Source organism: Ostrinia furnacalis, unplaced genomic scaffold, assembly GCF_004193835.3.
Source record: "Ostrinia furnacalis isolate ACB-3 unplaced genomic scaffold, ASM419383v2 OfSCF6657, whole genome shotgun sequence".
Taxonomy (NCBI): Eukaryota; Metazoa; Arthropoda; class Insecta; order Lepidoptera; family Crambidae; genus Ostrinia; species Ostrinia furnacalis.
In genome coordinates, this window is record NW_021136896.1 from 583,206 (window position 1) to 600,129 (window position 16,924).

Here is a 16,924-nt window from a genome sequence, read left to right on the forward strand (position 1 = left end):
TGTAGATAAGTCTGTTTGAGCTCGATCGCCACAAATAAAACGAGATGTGCGCAAAAAGCAAAGTTCGTAATCCTTGACCTTGAACATCTTAGTCACACGTGACCACAGGTGATTTTAGTCAATATTTCGTGTTTTGAATTTAATTACTTATATCGTTTATTTTTATTGGGCTAACCTAGTGCATTATGAAACATAAAAGATACGAAAGCTTTAAAATATTATGTAAATTATGTCATCTGTTAATTTTATTAAAATGTTCATTAGTTAGTTCTTCATAACAACTGCTAGGTAGGTATCTACTTATTCATCACTTACCAATTGCAACATAATTTTGGTACTTAATGGAAAACAAATTAATCTGCATTAGTATCCGGATTTTAAAATGATATTTATTGTTAAGTAATTTAAGTGACTAATTAAATGTAGGTGATTATGCAGTATTTTGTTTACTGAAACAAATGACAAAATTAATTAGAAAATGCAGTCGTGTGATGTCCTTCACAAAAAGTTTTGTTTGTGTAATTTTGAGAATGACAATAATCTTCGAGACCAAAGATTAGGTACTAGAATATTTTAAATTAATACGAGCTAAAGCTAAATACGCACACTATTAATGGTATAAGAACAGGCACTTAGGTATCTCAAGTATCTAGTCTCACAATTAACTTAACAACCCCATTATTTGTGACTCACAAATTAGATGAGATACTTATATTTGTATGTACTTACAATGCCTTTAACTTGATACTTTTGAAATTAAGGAAATGCACTGCCTAGCAAGATTAGAGCAAAACTACCATTACTGACTTGTTTTCTCAATATACCCATACAGGATTATTTTCACGTCTTAATAGCATTTTAAAAGTCAAGCCTGATCAAGTGTACCTATTAGATGCAGATTTTTTTTCTATTTATTAATTTAGGGACTTTTGCAGAGTATGTCAGTCTCATCATAACCTAATCTTAAATTATCTCAATAACCAAGGCTCCCAAAAAGTTGAAAACCTTCACTCTTAATGGCGTGCCCATTTTTTGCGCAGCCAGAACTTTTTGCCATTGTCTAACTGACATGGCGATCTGCGCACACTTTCGCGCACTTTCTCCGATGTGTCGATCATGCGCGCGCGCTGATCGCTCCCGATGTACGCAGCGGCAGCCATCGATGCGTTTGAGCATCGCCGAACAACACTTGTTTTAAAACACTGACGGGCACAAGATAGTTGCTCTTTCATAGATAATTAAAGGATCGAGTTGCAGAACATTCAGTACCTAGGTCATCATCAATATTAAGTCACTGAAAAAACATCGTCTACTTTGTTGTATGAACTGAATATTGCGTTTCAATAAGCTAAGGAAAAATTGCTTGTAGGATATCTTGAGGACAGAGGTAACTTTTTTATCTTTCCTCCGTTTTCGTTTACACAAATTGTGGTGTTTACATTGACTTTTTTTTGTTTTAAAAACATTGTTTTAAAAACATTTTATGAAGAAAATGACTACATTAAGATTGTATTAATGATTATTAAGTAAAGGAAGTAATGTGACGTTTACATACACTACGAACGTCAATATAAAATTTATCTACAAGCCAACATACTTCTGATCAATTAATCGTGTAAGTAAAGTGTTATTACTTCCTAAACAAATCGAATCGATCAATCAATGCAGTCAATTAGAAATTATTTTGGTGTTAATAAAATATTTTATTGCTTCATTAGTAAATATTAGGTCTATTTTTAATTATTTAGTTTACTCGTTGGTAACCTATTAAAAAAAAATAACCATTTGATTAATTAAAAGCATTATTTAAAGAACCTCCCCTTATTTGGTGTCAGGTTTCAGTACTTCGGCATTTACAAAAACAAACAAAAGAAAAAGATCTATTCTCACTTTCTTTTTGTTTCGAACTCTACATAGTTTCGCAACACTCGACCCTCACATATCGACTCTCGGAACTAACGACAAAAGTTACCACCAAAAAGAACTGTACCTTTGTGGCGCAGTTTCGGCAAATACTCGTAAGGGGGTGTTTACACAGTCACCGTAAAGAGGCTACTGGGTCGTGCCGCGTCGCTCGCTTGTCAGCTGCCACTGTTTGCAGAGCGGTAAAGCCTCACGGAGGATGAGATATTTTTACTGTCACTTTAAAACAGGAATTGCAGAAGTTTTAAAAAGTTCATTATTTTTCATTAAAGTGATATACACTTTTTGTACGGAAAAGTACACTAGCTGGATATTTATTTCTTTAAATCTTTCAATAAATCACTTTATTGCTTTTCTTTGTCCTGAAATCATTCATCAACCTTGTGTTTCCTCATATACAAAGTAACCGTATGACAGACAGCACTGTACTCTCTACCATACACTGTGTGTATCCGGCCCTAAATTTTACACTGTATAGGTACACTGATTCAATAAAAAGATAAAGAAAATTGGCGGCAGGCGCTCTGAGTGGTCTACACCGCCAGTTAGCGTGTGACTCACTCGCTTGACTCACTCTGTTCACATTGATATTTACTTTATTATGAAACCTTTGCAGACGTCAAAATGGAGATGTTTGACTTGAATATTAAACTGACTTATTATTTTTAGATACATATTGTTACTCACTTCGATTCGACTAGTTTTAAGCCTGCAAAAAGAAAAATTCTTCTTATATTGTAATGTAAATACACTAGTTATCTAAGCTACACTTCTCACAGCGCTCTAATGTCAGAAAGTAACCCTTTCTGCAAGCAATCTGACCCTCCTTAAGCTACGTGCATCTATTTTAGCTATCTCCAAGAGAAAGAAAATATACTAAAAGTATGTTTTTGTGTACTGCATTAATAAAGACATTAAATTTAAAAAACTAAATCAAACCTTTTTTTTTCAGGAGCTTTCTCTGCAGAACCTTCAGGAGCCTTTACATATGTCATTATTTTTGCCCTTAGGTGTATTAAATAGAGCACTAAAAGTCTCGCAATCCTATCTTATTATGCAAATCTTACTGAACTTTGATGTGCAATAAGACGTCATTGTTCTGTAAACGGAGGTCGGCTGAGTCGTGCTACTCATTGCTGCACCCTGTCATTACTACAAGGATAATTGAAACTACTTTCTGGGCCGCTATCAGCTCCTCCTTTTCACACTTGTCAATCACCAGGTGAGGTGAAGTGCCGGTTCAAACCACCAGCTCCTATATGTGCTGCTGTCCGGTGCCGATGGCCCGTTAGCCTGAGTCACCATCGCGTGCGCACTGTCAGCCATATTATGACATACTTTTACTCGCCCGCGGCCGAGATGCGTCCGATCCGACGACACGACACGACCCGAACTTTCGTTTGCTATCAGCCTATAATGTAATTGTTATTACTAACCCATTTGGTAGCGATATTACGGAGTGAAAGAAAAAGTATTGCGGCATTCCCAGCTCATTTCTTTTTTAAATTGCTTACATTGTGCCGAATGGTTGAACATTAGGGCAGCTTTGCAAACGATCATTTGTGAAAAAGCGCCCTATATTCTTGGAGAATATCAACTTAAGAACGATTTAGAGAATCATAATCCAACCTAATAAGATCCAAATAGATTTGGATGGAATTCTATGGGCCATCAAATTGGTGAATTTAGATTGATTTCGTGCTCATAGTCATTTGATCACCGCTCAGCCCTTTTGCACACCGTAGTCTGACTAAAACCTCCTTGTAAATGTTAAATTGTTAATAAACAAGCATAGAAAGAATAGAAATCAAGTGCATAAATTGAATTCTATGCATATTAATAATGATCTGAATGTCGAGGAAACGAGTTCGCGCAATATTTAGGTAGAGCTGTTTCGATGCGACGGCAGTACGGCATGGAAAGTGGCGTGTATGTTAAAATTATTAAGGGTTTAACTATGTATGTTTAAGTATTACAATCACTTTTTCATTATAAAATAATGAGATAATAAAAAACGCTTAACCAAAAGTCTATCGTGGAAGCTAAAATACAGTGTTTCTTGGAAAATGTTCTGTAGTAGGTATAAAAGAATTAAAGATGATTTTTATTTACTGAAACATATTATAATATATCATAAAAGATGAATACTACAGGTCGTTATGAATTGTATTGCGAATAATATTGCATTTCCACTATGATTAATGTGTATGACCGTTAACGTTTCCCCTCGTGATATGAAAAGGTCAAGCAAAACCTTCAACGCGGCTCTACGTACCCCAAGAATGTTGAAACGTATGACAAATAATGTTTCCAGATAAGCTTAGCCACGTTCTATACCTAGTTCCTTTAAAATCTTTACTTTTTGTAACTGCAGCCATCACGCGAAGTTCATCTTTAACATTTTGTAAAGCTCTAAGTTTGCTTTGTTTTTATGTCTATCAACTGGCAAACATGAACATGAATCATCGGTATGAGGCTTGTTTTTAACCTGTTTACAGTACAACGTCCAGTAGTTTCGTTCTAATAACGATTCAAAGTGCCCTCATCATTTTGGCAAATTGACGAGGAGTTACCAAACATAGGCGCCTGACGCAAGGAGGCTTTCACCGCGCACAATGGACGCGTTTCAGTAATATCTGTGGGCTCCGCCGAATTCCGCACAATGGCTAGATCTAGATTACCAATGTTGCCGATAACCTGATTTAATAGAAAAACAGACATTACATGAAAGGTATGACTTAATTGTTATGTAGCGTAATCTTACTGATCCTACACTTAAAATACTGAGAAATAAAAAATATGTGTTTAGATTTCGACTTCTAAAATATCACAGGATGCTATAAGAATTTTACGTTCTGTAAAATTTTTAATGTGTAAATAATAACGAAGTAATATAGAGGTGGTAGTTAAGACAAATTTGTTTCCACTGTTACACAGATTTAGTATTAGTGTGTGAAAATATTACGATAGCATAATTGTATTTAATTGTATTATTAGATAACGGCAAACCGCGCCTCCTTCCTATTCGGCGGAAGACTCGTCTTGCGTTATAATGCTCAGTCATAACATTACGGCGCCGCACACGGAGAACTGCCCACACTCCGCCGCTTATCGCTCCTGTTACCGCGGACATCAGCAACCGTGACACCGCCCTCGATCGTACAAAATTATCTAACTGATTCAAATTAGCGGCCACTACCTGCATCTATTTATAGTGGACGTGTCGCTCGGACGTGAGGAGTGGTGCGGAGTGGCGGCTGGTCGTCGAGGGGTTCAAGAGTGCATTGTTGCTACGCGGCCTCCGCCTAATTGCCATTCCGGGCTGCGACGCCGCGCGCCTTGCGACACGACGCCGACGACTGCTAACGTGCACTCGCGATGCACGAGACGAGCCGACAATTACCTACATTACGAAACGCACTCCGTATTCAGCCCGCGTCATTTCCAAGCCAATTTTACTATTTTAATTGCATAAGCCGCGGTTTTGTTGCGTGCGCGAATATTGTTAATCGTCGATTCGCTCGGACCAGTTACAATTATTGATATTTGCGTTAAAGCTCATCTGCATACAATGATCGCGATCACTCTTTGTTCGAAATGAGGCAATGCGAAGTCACAATAACTTTGACTGCAATAACGAGAACCCAGTGCTTGATCGGTACTCAAAGGCTCCTGAAGGCTACTGTGGAGTCCCAATTTGTAAATCGACCGACTTTTAACATGTACAGAATTGTACCTGCGTAAAAAATGAAGTAGAATGGTATGCAGTTCTATCGCTTAAGATTTATGATTTTATCCCATTGCTTATAATAAGTTTCAATTTCACACGCTCCATGCACTTTTTAGCGTTGAGTCCCAAGGAAAACCGGCCTGAGTCACCGCGGCATATTCTGACACTTTTTTTGCGACGATGATACAACTGGTTATCGCATTGTTTTTCGTGCGGCGAAAAAACGAAACTGAGGTCATTGCGTCAGTAATTAAAATTCTTCATGCAGAATGGAGGAACCTTCGGCGCTGGCCGCGTCCGCCGCGGGCGCGGGTCCCGCCTAGTGTCCCTCGCGGCATCTCCGGTGGCCGATCGAGTTCAGGCATTCCTCGCTGCCGTGTTTGTTATTAAACTAAGCATTAGAGCCGTAATGACACAACGGTATCCAATACTGTTTTTGTTAAAGCTAATGCCACTATGCTGAATTAACGCGGAGTCCGAATTACAAGAACTCAGTGCGAATTCATTATGGCCTCGCAATATCGTACCTATTCGCAGTGGTGATTAACGGGATAATGCCTGTGCCTTAGCTTTATCTAGGTTTTTCGACAATTTCACAATGCAAATAGTGTTGGAAGCGGTCGTAAGAAACGCGTTCCGACTGACTGTAACGGGACCCTTTGATTTCGAACGCATTTCGATCGTGCTGCAACACAGGATTACTTAGAATTTTCCGGAGGGAAAACACCGGTTCGGGAAAACGCAGATTGATCATATCCATAACACGGTTAGTTATTGATAACAAAAGGTACTCACCGTTTCATTGGTGCGTTATCGAGGTGTGTGTGCACAGTGGTGTTTGGTGTAAATATTCACAGCACAGTATGATCACGTATCAGTGTGGCCGGTCAGCGCGCGGTCGCCATGCCGGGCGTGCAGTCGCGACGAGGGAGACGGCGCGAGTGCGCGGCGAGGCCGCCGCCCGGCCGCCGCCGCCGCCGCCGCCCCGCCGGCTCGCCCGCCGGTGCTACCCCGCCGGGTGCTCCGCCGCCGGTGTTGCGATCCCGCCCGGAGATGCTTATCTCGAGCATCCCTTGGCTTCCAAATCTGGAGCGTTTGATGCTTTGTGATTCAGTGACACCATTTCTTGTGTTTTGTTTGTTTTCATAATGGGATGGAAGATTTATGACGGTGCAGATTCAATTTCAAGATTTACTTTCTTCTTTTCATGACAACAAAGGAGTTGCCACTTTAAAGCTCTAACATTTGCGCTTAGGACTCCTAATAATAGAACTAAAACTCTGTAAGCTCAATAAGTAAATAGGACTCTCGGAAAATCTCGAATAACGGAACATTATGTATCTCTAAAACCCTCAAACGTAAAATAGATCTTTATCTGTAGGTGGCATGACCTGTTTCTACCAGCTGCGATCGGCTACTTCATCAATTCATCAATGAATTGTTTAACTTTAGTGGCAGTACGACTATTTTTACGACTTCTGTTGAAATAGGTTAATCGTGGGGAAAACCTCTCTGCTGAAGCTGACATCGATGACACACCACAAGACGATTCGACGTAATGGTGTGGAGATTAAATATCCGATAACTCAAAATGCTGGCGACATTTTTGCGCGCAGAATATTTTATTAATAGGTATGGCATGGCAGAGTTTTTCGTCGTCGTCAGAAAAACCCCCAGATTAGGAATTTATACGAACGTGAATAAAAGTGATTAGAAAAATGGAGTCCTTCGAAGATTTTTTTGCGATTTAATACTTTGCCATAAACTGTGTCGGAACACCGTTTCTATGTATCTATGTAGAGTCAGTGATGTGGAATTAGTTTCAAACATTTAAATTTTAGGTCTTAAAAAAATATCTGAAGTAGCTAAATTCGTAATTCAATTAATTGATATACTCGTTAGTTCCTAAAATGCATTATACTTATTGCGTAGTACAATTAAAATTGAAAATCTTTCATGTATGCGACCATTCAATAAGTTATTGGTTTTATTTGCGGATATCATCATGTTATGATGAAATCTATACCTTTAGTTGGTACTTTTAATATTATAACGATAAATTCGAGACGGAGTAAATATTTAGCAATTGCTCGCTGCTCAATTGCATCAGCTCTTGTAGAAACAGCTGATGCTCTTGAATTAGGGTGTAGAGTTTCAAGGTTCCATGGCTACCAAGCTTAATACAAATATTTTTTTAAAACTAGCATGCACACGACTTTATTCGCTTGAAATACAAAAATTCATAATGAGATATTACATTTTATACATAACTCAATCACTTAAGGCCGGGTAGNAGGAATTAAATTTGAAAAATTATAAATTTAACTCTGAATGTTTTTTTATGAATGAATATTCCATATTTTATGCAAATACTTTAATAACTTACGCAAGTCGCAAAGAGTAGGTATTGTCTCTAAGTTCATACAAGCGGCCGTACATATTACTAGCGTTCCGTATATCAAACACCATTTTCCAGCGTTTCCGTAAGACCAATATATTTTTTGGTATTTTTCCTGTTGCCTTGATGCATTAAATGCCGATATATGCAAAATCACAGGAATCGTAAGAAAAAAGGGATATCCGTAACAACTGGGTTAAGGGCTAGGCTACTTTTCGTCCTCTAGGATATCCACTGTATTAAATAAATAAATAAATATCTTTGGACAATTCACACAGCGCCACCTAGCCCCAAAGTAAGCAATTATATGCTGTGTTATGGGTGCTAGCTTACCGGTTATACTACTTGTATACTTTTTTTTTTTCAATACATACATACATATTTACACAAAGTAACACCCAGACCCGTCACAGAAATTAAAATTCATCATTTCAATTTCTGCCAGGCCGGGAATCGAACCCGGGACCTTTCGGCATAGTAGTCCGTTCTGAACCACTACACCAAACGACTGACTAACGGCATTACGTAAGTCTATTAAAAAAAAAAACTAACTTTACACCTTGATACTATTACTTCTCGCTCGAACATCTCCACCGCCCATCAAATCTAACCCGCATCGTGTCGTCCAAATCATGTGTGTCTCTTATCTTTTATGTTCTCTCCTAACTTTCTTTCACTCGCTAAACGCATGCGCTGTTCACAGAAGTCAAGCAAAGGGAAATTGCGTTTCACCGACGACAGTAAAGTCGATGTATCCCACAAGAATATCGTCCTAAAGAATCTGGCTAACAAAATCGCCAGTACAGAGTCTTTAGACAACGAAGACTACGATTCCGATGCAAGCAACGAAAGCACGCTTTCAGAGGGCGCTTTAAGTGTATCAAGGAAACACAGCCCGAAGTTTGTTTCCGAACCGAATTTGAGCGTTTTGGACTCCGAGGAAACTCCGAAAAACACGAAGAAACGCGGAACGAGGTTGTTCCGTTCGAAAATCTTATCCGCATCGCAGAATCTGAACAAAAAGTACCAGAAACGTAGCGCGGTTATCAAAGGAACGCCGACTTCATGCGTCGCTTGTTTCGATGACGACAATTCGGACGCGTCGTTTCCCGACTCGAGCGATCGGAGTCCGATAGTGGATACGCCTAAGAAAACTCGCTTAGAAACGGAAGATTCGAACGCACAGAAGGAAATGAAGCTGCATTATTTAACCAGTACGCCGGGTTTATCTGAAGCCGTGGTGTTTGACGAAGAGTGCGTCACACCGTTCGCGGTGAATTTTAGAAGAGCCTCAATGTCACCGATTACGAAGTCTACGCAGAAACTGTCCAAAGCTATGCAGGTTTGTCGCATCGTGCTTTTTGTCATGCTTTCTGTGTTTGTTTACGTGAAAATAAGCATTAAGTTCTTTCAAATTGCATTTGACTACTACAGCTATTCTATTTACTGTAACTTTTTAATTATCATGATTTTTCTAATATTTCACTAACACAAACTTCATCAACTGAAAAAATATTAAAAACTTGAGACTTATTCAGATTTACATTGTGCCTTGTCTCACTAACCGTGCGATATTTAGAGACGCGTGTGTAGGTAGATATTATGTTTGAAAGAAAGAAAGATACATTTATTACAATGGACATGTTTCGTCTAGTTCTTTAATTAATTTGTTCTCTTGTGAATGATGAACAAGGCAAAGTTATTTTAGCGTTGAATTTTAATTTTATTTCACTTGTAAATATTTTTGAGTAGATTTTACAAGATAACCAAATTCCGAATCTAATCCCTTCACCATTCCAGGAGTCAATAATGACGCCACGCTCGCGGAAGCCTCTCATAATAACGTCGGAACAGCGCGACAGCCTGCCAGAGACAAGCGATAAGAAGCCGGAACCAGAGCCAACGCGTGACGTCATGTATCACTCCATGTCACCAAAAAATGACAGCGACTTCGTCTCGTCCGAAGATGAGGATCTTATGTCGCGGTCATCGTTTTCTTGTGAACGGTAAGTTTTGTTGAACAACAATTTGCGAGAAGCGTGTGAGAAAACTTACGTTTACGAAGAGAGCTTTGTCATCTAAAGCCTGGTCCGTGAGCACGTAGAATTTTGTCCAATGACCCCAAGCTACCCATCCTTATCGCTCACGCGTAATTATGTTGCTTTCGCGCTCGCACACTGACTGCGGGTGCCCGTCGCACAGTCGCGACAGCAATATAATTACTTGCGAGCGATAAGGATGGGTAGCTTGGGGTCATTGGACAAAATTCTACGTGCTCACGGTAGGCTTTAGTAGCTCAAATTGGAGATTTCTCAAATGCTGCTCTTATGTGCTAATCTTCTTTTGAATAAAATAGCGTTTGAATATGATCCGCGTCACTCAATGAGTTATTACTACCTACTTATGTTAGAAATTTTAAACATTGTGAAGAGCAGCCTTATCCTAGGACAAGTTTTTTAAAAACTTAAATGTATAAGGCTAATTTGTAATGACAATGTAACATGTGTTTCATAATAAAATATTTGTATTTGTATAAGGCCATTCCGGGGACGATAATGGAAATATTTTCGCAACAATATTGTGTTTCTAAATTTGACAGTAGACATTTATTACCTTGCCTAACGACAACTATTACTCAGTTATCTGTATTTTCAGATCGCACCACTCAAATGCGTCGCTGCCACCAAAACCATACGACGCGCGATCACTCTCAGTCGGCGACGTAAGTCCTTTGCGCTCCGAAAACACACGATTCATCATCAGCCACGAACGACCAAATTTAATCGAACAAGAACTAAACACCACCTTGTGTGGAGACACCCTAATACCAACGTTCAAAGTCTCCCACGAAATGACCAACTTTGTCGACCAAAAAACACGTTCCTTAACCGAACCCTTCAGAGAGTACCTACTCAGTCGTTCAGTACTAACAGCCACACCGGTCGATCTATCGATTTTAAATAAATCGAGCGACACCGAAGACAAAATCACCGATTCTTTGCTATACTGCCTCGACGGTAACGTTCCGTCTGAGTTAACTTTATCGATTAGTAACTTGGCGGTCGATAAAGATTCGAGTTTGAGATCGCCGCTGAAGGATATCCATAATTTTGTGGAAATGAGTCCAAGTAGGAAACGATGTGCTAGCTCGAAAGAAGTGGCCGAGTCTGAAAGCAAAAAGGTGATAGTTGAAAAGGAGAGTGCCGAAATCGCTAGCGTTTTTGAGATACGCGAGACTGAGCTGTGAAGTTATAAAATCTACGTGTTTTAAAATCGTAAGGCAAAGTGTACTAATTCTTGTAGATGAAATGTCTTTGCACTTTTAGGTCATACCCTTTTATCAAAATTATCAAACTATGTACACACGTCTAGTAACTTCAAAGTGTATGAAAAAACTGACGTCATAAGGTGATTAGGAGTCAATAGAATAACAAAGTTAAGGGACCTACCTTAGGATACCAAATAATCCTGCTTATACTGGATCTACCCAAAGTCGAAAAACGTAGCAAGTTTTCCATGAAACCATAAACTGTGGACTTCTTTTTCAAACGTTATTGTATGCGTTGTCAGTGTTTCTATTACTTGGTCTATACGCATAATATTTATGTGTAGTGCAGTGGTCGCGATTTATGCCAAAAATATAACAATAAGGACTTGCTGATTGTGATTGTGATTATGTAAGTACATAATAATAAACTTTTTGACATCCTTTAATATTGTGATTATGAACAACAATTTGTTGTAATTATTTGATTTCAGATGTAAAAAGTTTTATAAGTCAATGTAAATAAACATTTAGATACTAATTTTATAATTGAACTAGACTTCCAAAATAATTGTATGACGTATCATGTTAGTCTGCCGTACGGCGTGAGGTAACCAGTAGTCATACCTTTGTCCCTTTGTCAGTCAGCGATAGAGGTGCGTATGCAAATTGTTAACCACAAGCAGAGTAAATACAAATGAGTAGGTCATCTTCATAGAAACGCACCGAGCGCGGTTTGTATGTGAGCGCGCCAATACGTATGCGGCGCGCACGCACACACTGACAAAATTCGGCGCAACACCAACACCCCGCTAATCCTCGCTAAATTTTGTTAGTGTATGCGTGCGCGCCGCATACGTATTGGCGCGCTCACATACAATCCGCGCTCGGTGCGTTTCTATGAAGATGACCTACTCATTTGTATTTACTCTGCCACAAGACTTTAACTCGGCTACCGAGTACAACTATTGTACTCTCCGTCAAGTACTCGGAAAAGGGCGGGGCTTTTTTATACGAATAATGGCGACTGCGAAAAATGTATGTAAACTAGCGCCACCTATAATTAAACGCGGCGCTCTCATTGGTTGGCGTAATAATCGCGTTACTATTGCAATTACAATGAGGGTTTTCGTGAATGAAATATCCGCTAGATGGCGGGACGTGGATGTGGGGTCTGACTGCTGCGTGATTGGTGGATTTTGACATATCTGTCAATGTCATGTCAAAAATAACCAATCAGCATCAATCAAACCTCGCGTCTACGTATTACCCTCATTGGTCTAAGATCATGCCGTGATCATGATAATATTATGCATGCCGCTCCCATCGTTTTGGTTCATAATGATAAAACTGGTACATTAAATTTCCGCCGCTGAGCGGTGCTGTCAATGACTGACAACGGTTTGCTTGTTGATCGGACTCGTACCCATTTCTCGTTACAAAAACCTGATAGTGTTATAACTTTAAGTCACATTGGTAATTCCAATTACATATTTGGCATGAGATCCATACTATGCTTTGGTACAGGTGATACTGTGGAAATTAACGTTGACTATAATTTGTAAAATATCGATTCATTCCTATGACGATGTCACAACTTTGTAGTCTTATAACACCGCCGTAAATCTTCGTCTTGCGGTCATAGAAATTAAACCTTATTTTACGGAATTAGAGCATCTATTTCTATTTGACGAGAATAGATGTCATGATCTTTCACAACTGTCGACTATTGTGTTTCTTATTCTTGATAGCTTTATGTTCTTCCATACGGCATACCACCGTAGCGTCGTTGTATAGGTCAAGCAAGTAGAGTTGAGGCCATAAACTAGCAAATATTTGTATCTGTATACGCTTGTCACGCTGAAGTCTTATCTTACGTATTCTGACTGTTGTGTTATGTATTCAAATATTACATCAGTGTGAGTATGTGTTCGCCTCAACTCAATATTCTTTGCGCGACCTATAACGCTGTGCTGTGTATGGTTCTTGTTCTTATGTCAAATTATTGACTGGAATTACAATCCTCAGTTACTCATATAAAAAATTGTTGCCCTAATAAATTAGACGCCGACTTTCTACTGTTCGTATCAGTATTAGCTGTTCTGTTCTCAATTTTATTGGCAGTTTTTATATTCCATCATAAGTATTTCTGACAAAAGTGAAACGTACCTTTTAAATAAAAACAAATATATTTATGGATGGATGATGAACAAAATAGAATTTCCTGGCGACTACTATTCTGTTGTTTTTCTGGTGGTAACATTATTTTTATTATAAAGTAAAAGTGTACAGGTTGTAAATAACAGTTATCAAAAACCTACTTTCCTTAAATACAGGTTTTCTTAACTTGTCTTTAAACCCTGTAGCTGCATTGGAAAAGCAAATACTTATGAATGTATTTTTTATAAAATACAAGTTTTTATTATCTTTTTACTGTTATAAAAGATCGAGACTGTTAACCATGTTGATCTTATTAAGTGCCTCGAAAATATTACATAGAGTCCATATTGCTTAATATTGATTTTTCTTTGGTTAGATCGCATCTTTCTTACCATCTTTATTTATGAAAACTTAACTTATTTAATGGCATTTTTCTCAACTTCAACTGTTTGAATGTCTTGTAATTTATTTGTTAACTACCAAAGAGTTCAATGTTAGCGATGTGGACTCGTGTTACTAGTTTATGAATACATATACAATAATATGTAATGCATATTTATACGGTTATAGTGATTAAAGATTATTTTAATATTATAAATTCTTTTCCTTGATTCTTTATGACTCAAATCTTGTATTTTAGGGCTCTTTTACATTGCGTGCGACTTTTTGTAGGATGCAAACGCGATTCAGTTCCGATGCAGCATCGATACACACGCGTTACTAAAAGCAGCGATACAAACTCGACGACGTCGCGATTCGTGGCTGGGAGCGTAGCAGCTGCATTACAGTCGCGATTCAAATACGATACAGCATCGATCATCGATGTACACGCGAAACAGGATTGATACTAACGCACCGACACAAACTTCTTTTCTCCTCTACCCCTGCGCCTGAATTCAAATTTCTTTCGCCCGTATTCACAAATGATGCTTGCTTAATTGAAGCAGCATATCGAACGCACAGCGTTAAATCGAGCTTTGTGATTGGTTCGTGTGTCACCCTGTGCGTCCACACACACTGTGAGTGCTGTGAGACCTCATAGTAATGTTTTTGAATACGGGCGTGTATTTGCATAATAGATACAAACGAGTGCAATTTGTGTATTGCTACTCACGTGCGAGGGTTTCGATCAATTTCACAAAATAAAAATAATAGTTGAAAGGAATATAATATCATTTATTTGTAAAACAGAACTCGCACAGACGGAACTACACCAGTTTATATGAGGAGGATAATGGCCACTCCGATCAGCAGCAAGATGGTTAGGCAGCAGTACAATTGGCAGCAAAAACGGTAGCAGTAGTTGACGAACCGCTCGCCAATGGTCTGGCGGTAACAACTGGGGACAAGATTTCGTGTTAGGAACTAGTATTAGTATTATGGTGAGTAGTTGTCAAATTGTAATGCATGGAATGCAAGCGTAAGACGTCCACCCACAAGGTGAACCGACGACCGCATAAAGGCAGCAGAAAGGTTCTAGATGCAGGCTTCTACCAGCCGGCAGCCGGCCATTGTGGAAATCACTGGGGGAGGCCTATGTTCAGCAGTCACAGTATCCTATGGCTGAAATGATGACGATGAATGCATGTTTTGAGAAGGTCTGCTGACAGGTTTATTTGTTTTCTATGTCGGTAAATGTATTTGAATGCTTTTAATGCTAATTGTGTTGTTGTTAGCACGAAAACTTATTGTCAAACTAAAAATGGAGTCAAACCTAAAAGTTTCAACATCAAGCGCTTTAACCGCTATTATCTAAATCGCTTTAGTCTAAAAGCCTCATATCGCTAATCTAAGAACAAACACTTAACTAAAGACAAACATCGGCCATAGTGCTCCATTGGCTTGCGAATAGAGTTCTGTTTGTGTTGGCGATCGCTAATGAAACCTGTCAGCGGTTTATATCCAGGGCACACTACATACATACGAAAAATATACTTAGGAATAATATTTTTGAACCACTAAGCTACATCGTGAGCGAGGGCGGTTGAAGTTGGTTTTTATGTAGAAAAATAAAAAGGACCAAAGTACATACGTACGTATTGGATCAAGATACTTAATTTATTTTAAACAACTTAAAAATAGCTCGTATCGTAGTGGTAGAAAAGTTTTCGAGGGGCGATCACGGGCCCGAAGACGTAGTATGGACACGTGGGTTGGGCAGGCGTTCTACTTGGTGGGCCGACTATCTGGTGAAGATTAACTTGGTTCTTAAGTACCGGGCAAGCCAGGACCGGTCGCTGTGGAAATCCTTAGGGGAAGCATTTGTCCAGCAGTTGGCGTCATAAATGAAGTAGGCCAAATAGACAACAAATAAAAACCTCTGCAACAAGCAGCGACTAAAGACTACCTGTAACCTTATTTACTTTTTAGGCCATGGGTTTTACTCACGCTTTCCTCACAGACACGAATCTCGACTCGGCTTTGGGCTTTGCATACGTTGACTTGCCTTTCTTTGGCTTTTCAACAGGCGGAGGTGGGAGAGCCTTAAGTGGTACAATCTTTGGTGGTGGCGCTACTTTTATAGGTTTTTCTTTCTTCGGTGGTGGCAGCACTATCTTTGGCTCTGCTTCTTCTAGATACTTTTGCTGTCTTTGTAACTGTTCAATGAACTCTATCTCCCTTTCGCGCCTGAGTATGTCCCTTTGCCGTTGTTTCTCCCTTTCTCGCTCTCGCTTCAGCTGCCTCAAGGCCCGTTTCTTCCGAATCCATGTGCATAGTGCGGTCGGTCGGGCCGGCGTGTCGTCTCTTTTCTTCGAGCTGTAGGGCCAACGCTTCTCTGTCGATCTGTTGACAGTAACAGGGCTTCTGTGTTTATACCGACTGATCACTATGGGTATGGTTAGGCGATGTGGGTCTTCCAGATGGACTCTAGGCCTAGAATAGTTTAGATCCGAATTAAAAAAACACAAAATTCGAATACCTCTACGTTTCTTTACCATATGGGTAGATAATAAAATTCTGATCTCCCGATAAATCCTACCTGAGGCCTTTTTCTCTTAAAATAGGTGAAATTACATTAAGGTAAGTCCTGGGTCGTTCCCTTGGGTATTACATGCGTGGGTCTTTGTTTGACCCAACTGTAGTCGTATTTTCTACACTAGTCTTCAAAAACTATTACCTAGTATTGTAAATAATGTGACCAATGCTTATTATCGGGTCACTGATTCGTTTACCTTTTATACTTCGCCACAACGTAAAAATACATTGAATTCTTCAAAACTACTTGCAAAATATGAACAAGTTAATTACTTTATAACCTTCGATTTGCATGCTGAGCATTGCTTGTTTTCCGGACAAGAGCATGGCTTGCCCCTGGTCGAGTCAAGGATTCTACTAAGCATCTGGAATCACCACATCGTCATAGTTTTGACGATTTATATGAGCACATTCTCATCTTGTTTGGTTTCAATGTTGACGCTTCATTCGTGTCAATTTGGCAGGTGAATGG

At 39.2% G+C, this 16,924-nt stretch overlaps 3 protein-coding genes across 3 annotated transcripts in view; 1 reads left to right on the forward strand and 2 right to left on the reverse strand.

Moving 5' to 3' along the window:
- The window catches only part of LOC114362631 (titin homolog), a 42,666-nt gene extending 36,078 nt beyond the window's left edge, over positions 1 to 6,588 (reverse strand). Inside the window, exon 1 of the mRNA XM_028318101.1 lies at positions 6,449 to 6,588. Coding sequence (XP_028173902.1) covers positions 6,449 to 6,456 — 8 coding nt within the window. The 5' untranslated portion in view covers positions 6,457 to 6,588. The remainder of the gene's footprint in view (positions 1 to 6,448) is intronic.
- Positions 6,589 to 8,681: 2,093 nt separating this feature from the next.
- On the forward strand, positions 8,682 to 12,064 carry LOC114362652 (uncharacterized). The gene is made up of 3 exons (XM_028318125.1): positions 8,682 to 9,393; positions 9,852 to 10,057; positions 10,707 to 12,064. The coding sequence occupies exons 1-3, from the start codon at positions 8,704 to 8,706 to the stop codon at positions 11,296 to 11,298; spliced, it is 1,488 nt and encodes a 495-aa protein (XP_028173926.1). The 5' UTR covers positions 8,682 to 8,703; the 3' UTR covers positions 11,299 to 12,064.
- A 2,630-nt stretch (positions 12,065 to 14,694) lies between these two features.
- LOC114362644 (uncharacterized) lies at positions 14,695 to 16,878 on the reverse strand. The gene is made up of 3 exons (XM_028318117.1): positions 16,726 to 16,878; positions 15,865 to 16,350; positions 14,695 to 14,815 (listed from the first exon to the last, which is right to left on the reverse strand). The coding sequence occupies exons 1-3, from the start codon at positions 16,815 to 16,817 to the stop codon at positions 14,695 to 14,697; spliced, it is 699 nt and encodes a 232-aa protein (XP_028173918.1). The 5' UTR covers positions 16,818 to 16,878.
- Between the last annotated feature and the right edge of the window lie 46 nt (positions 16,879 to 16,924).

Excerpts from the sequence above, each read along its gene's own strand:
- LOC114362652 (XM_028318125.1), top strand. The coding sequence starts at position 8,704 with ATGTTCTCTCCTAACTTTCTTTCACTCGCTAAACGCATGCGCTGTTCA. Across the intron at positions 9,394-9,851 it reads AACTGTCCAAAGCTATGCAG|GAGTCAATAATGACGCCACG; the intron begins GTTTGTCGCATC and ends TCACCATTCCAG. Across the intron at positions 10,058-10,706 it reads TCATCGTTTTCTTGTGAACG|ATCGCACCACTCAAATGCGT; the intron begins GTAAGTTTTGTT and ends CTGTATTTTCAG.
- LOC114362644 (XM_028318117.1), bottom strand. The coding sequence starts at position 16,817 with ATGCTTAGTAGAATCCTTGACTCGACCAGGGGCAAGCCATGCTCTTGT. Across the intron at positions 16,351-16,725 it reads TGCAAATCGAAGGTTATAAA|GCCTAGAGTCCATCTGGAAG; the intron begins GTAATTAACTTG and ends AAACTATTCTAG. Across the intron at positions 14,816-15,864 it reads TTCGTGTCTGTGAGGAAAGC|TTGTTACCGCCAGACCATTG; the intron begins GTGAGTAAAACC and ends TCTTGTCCCCAG.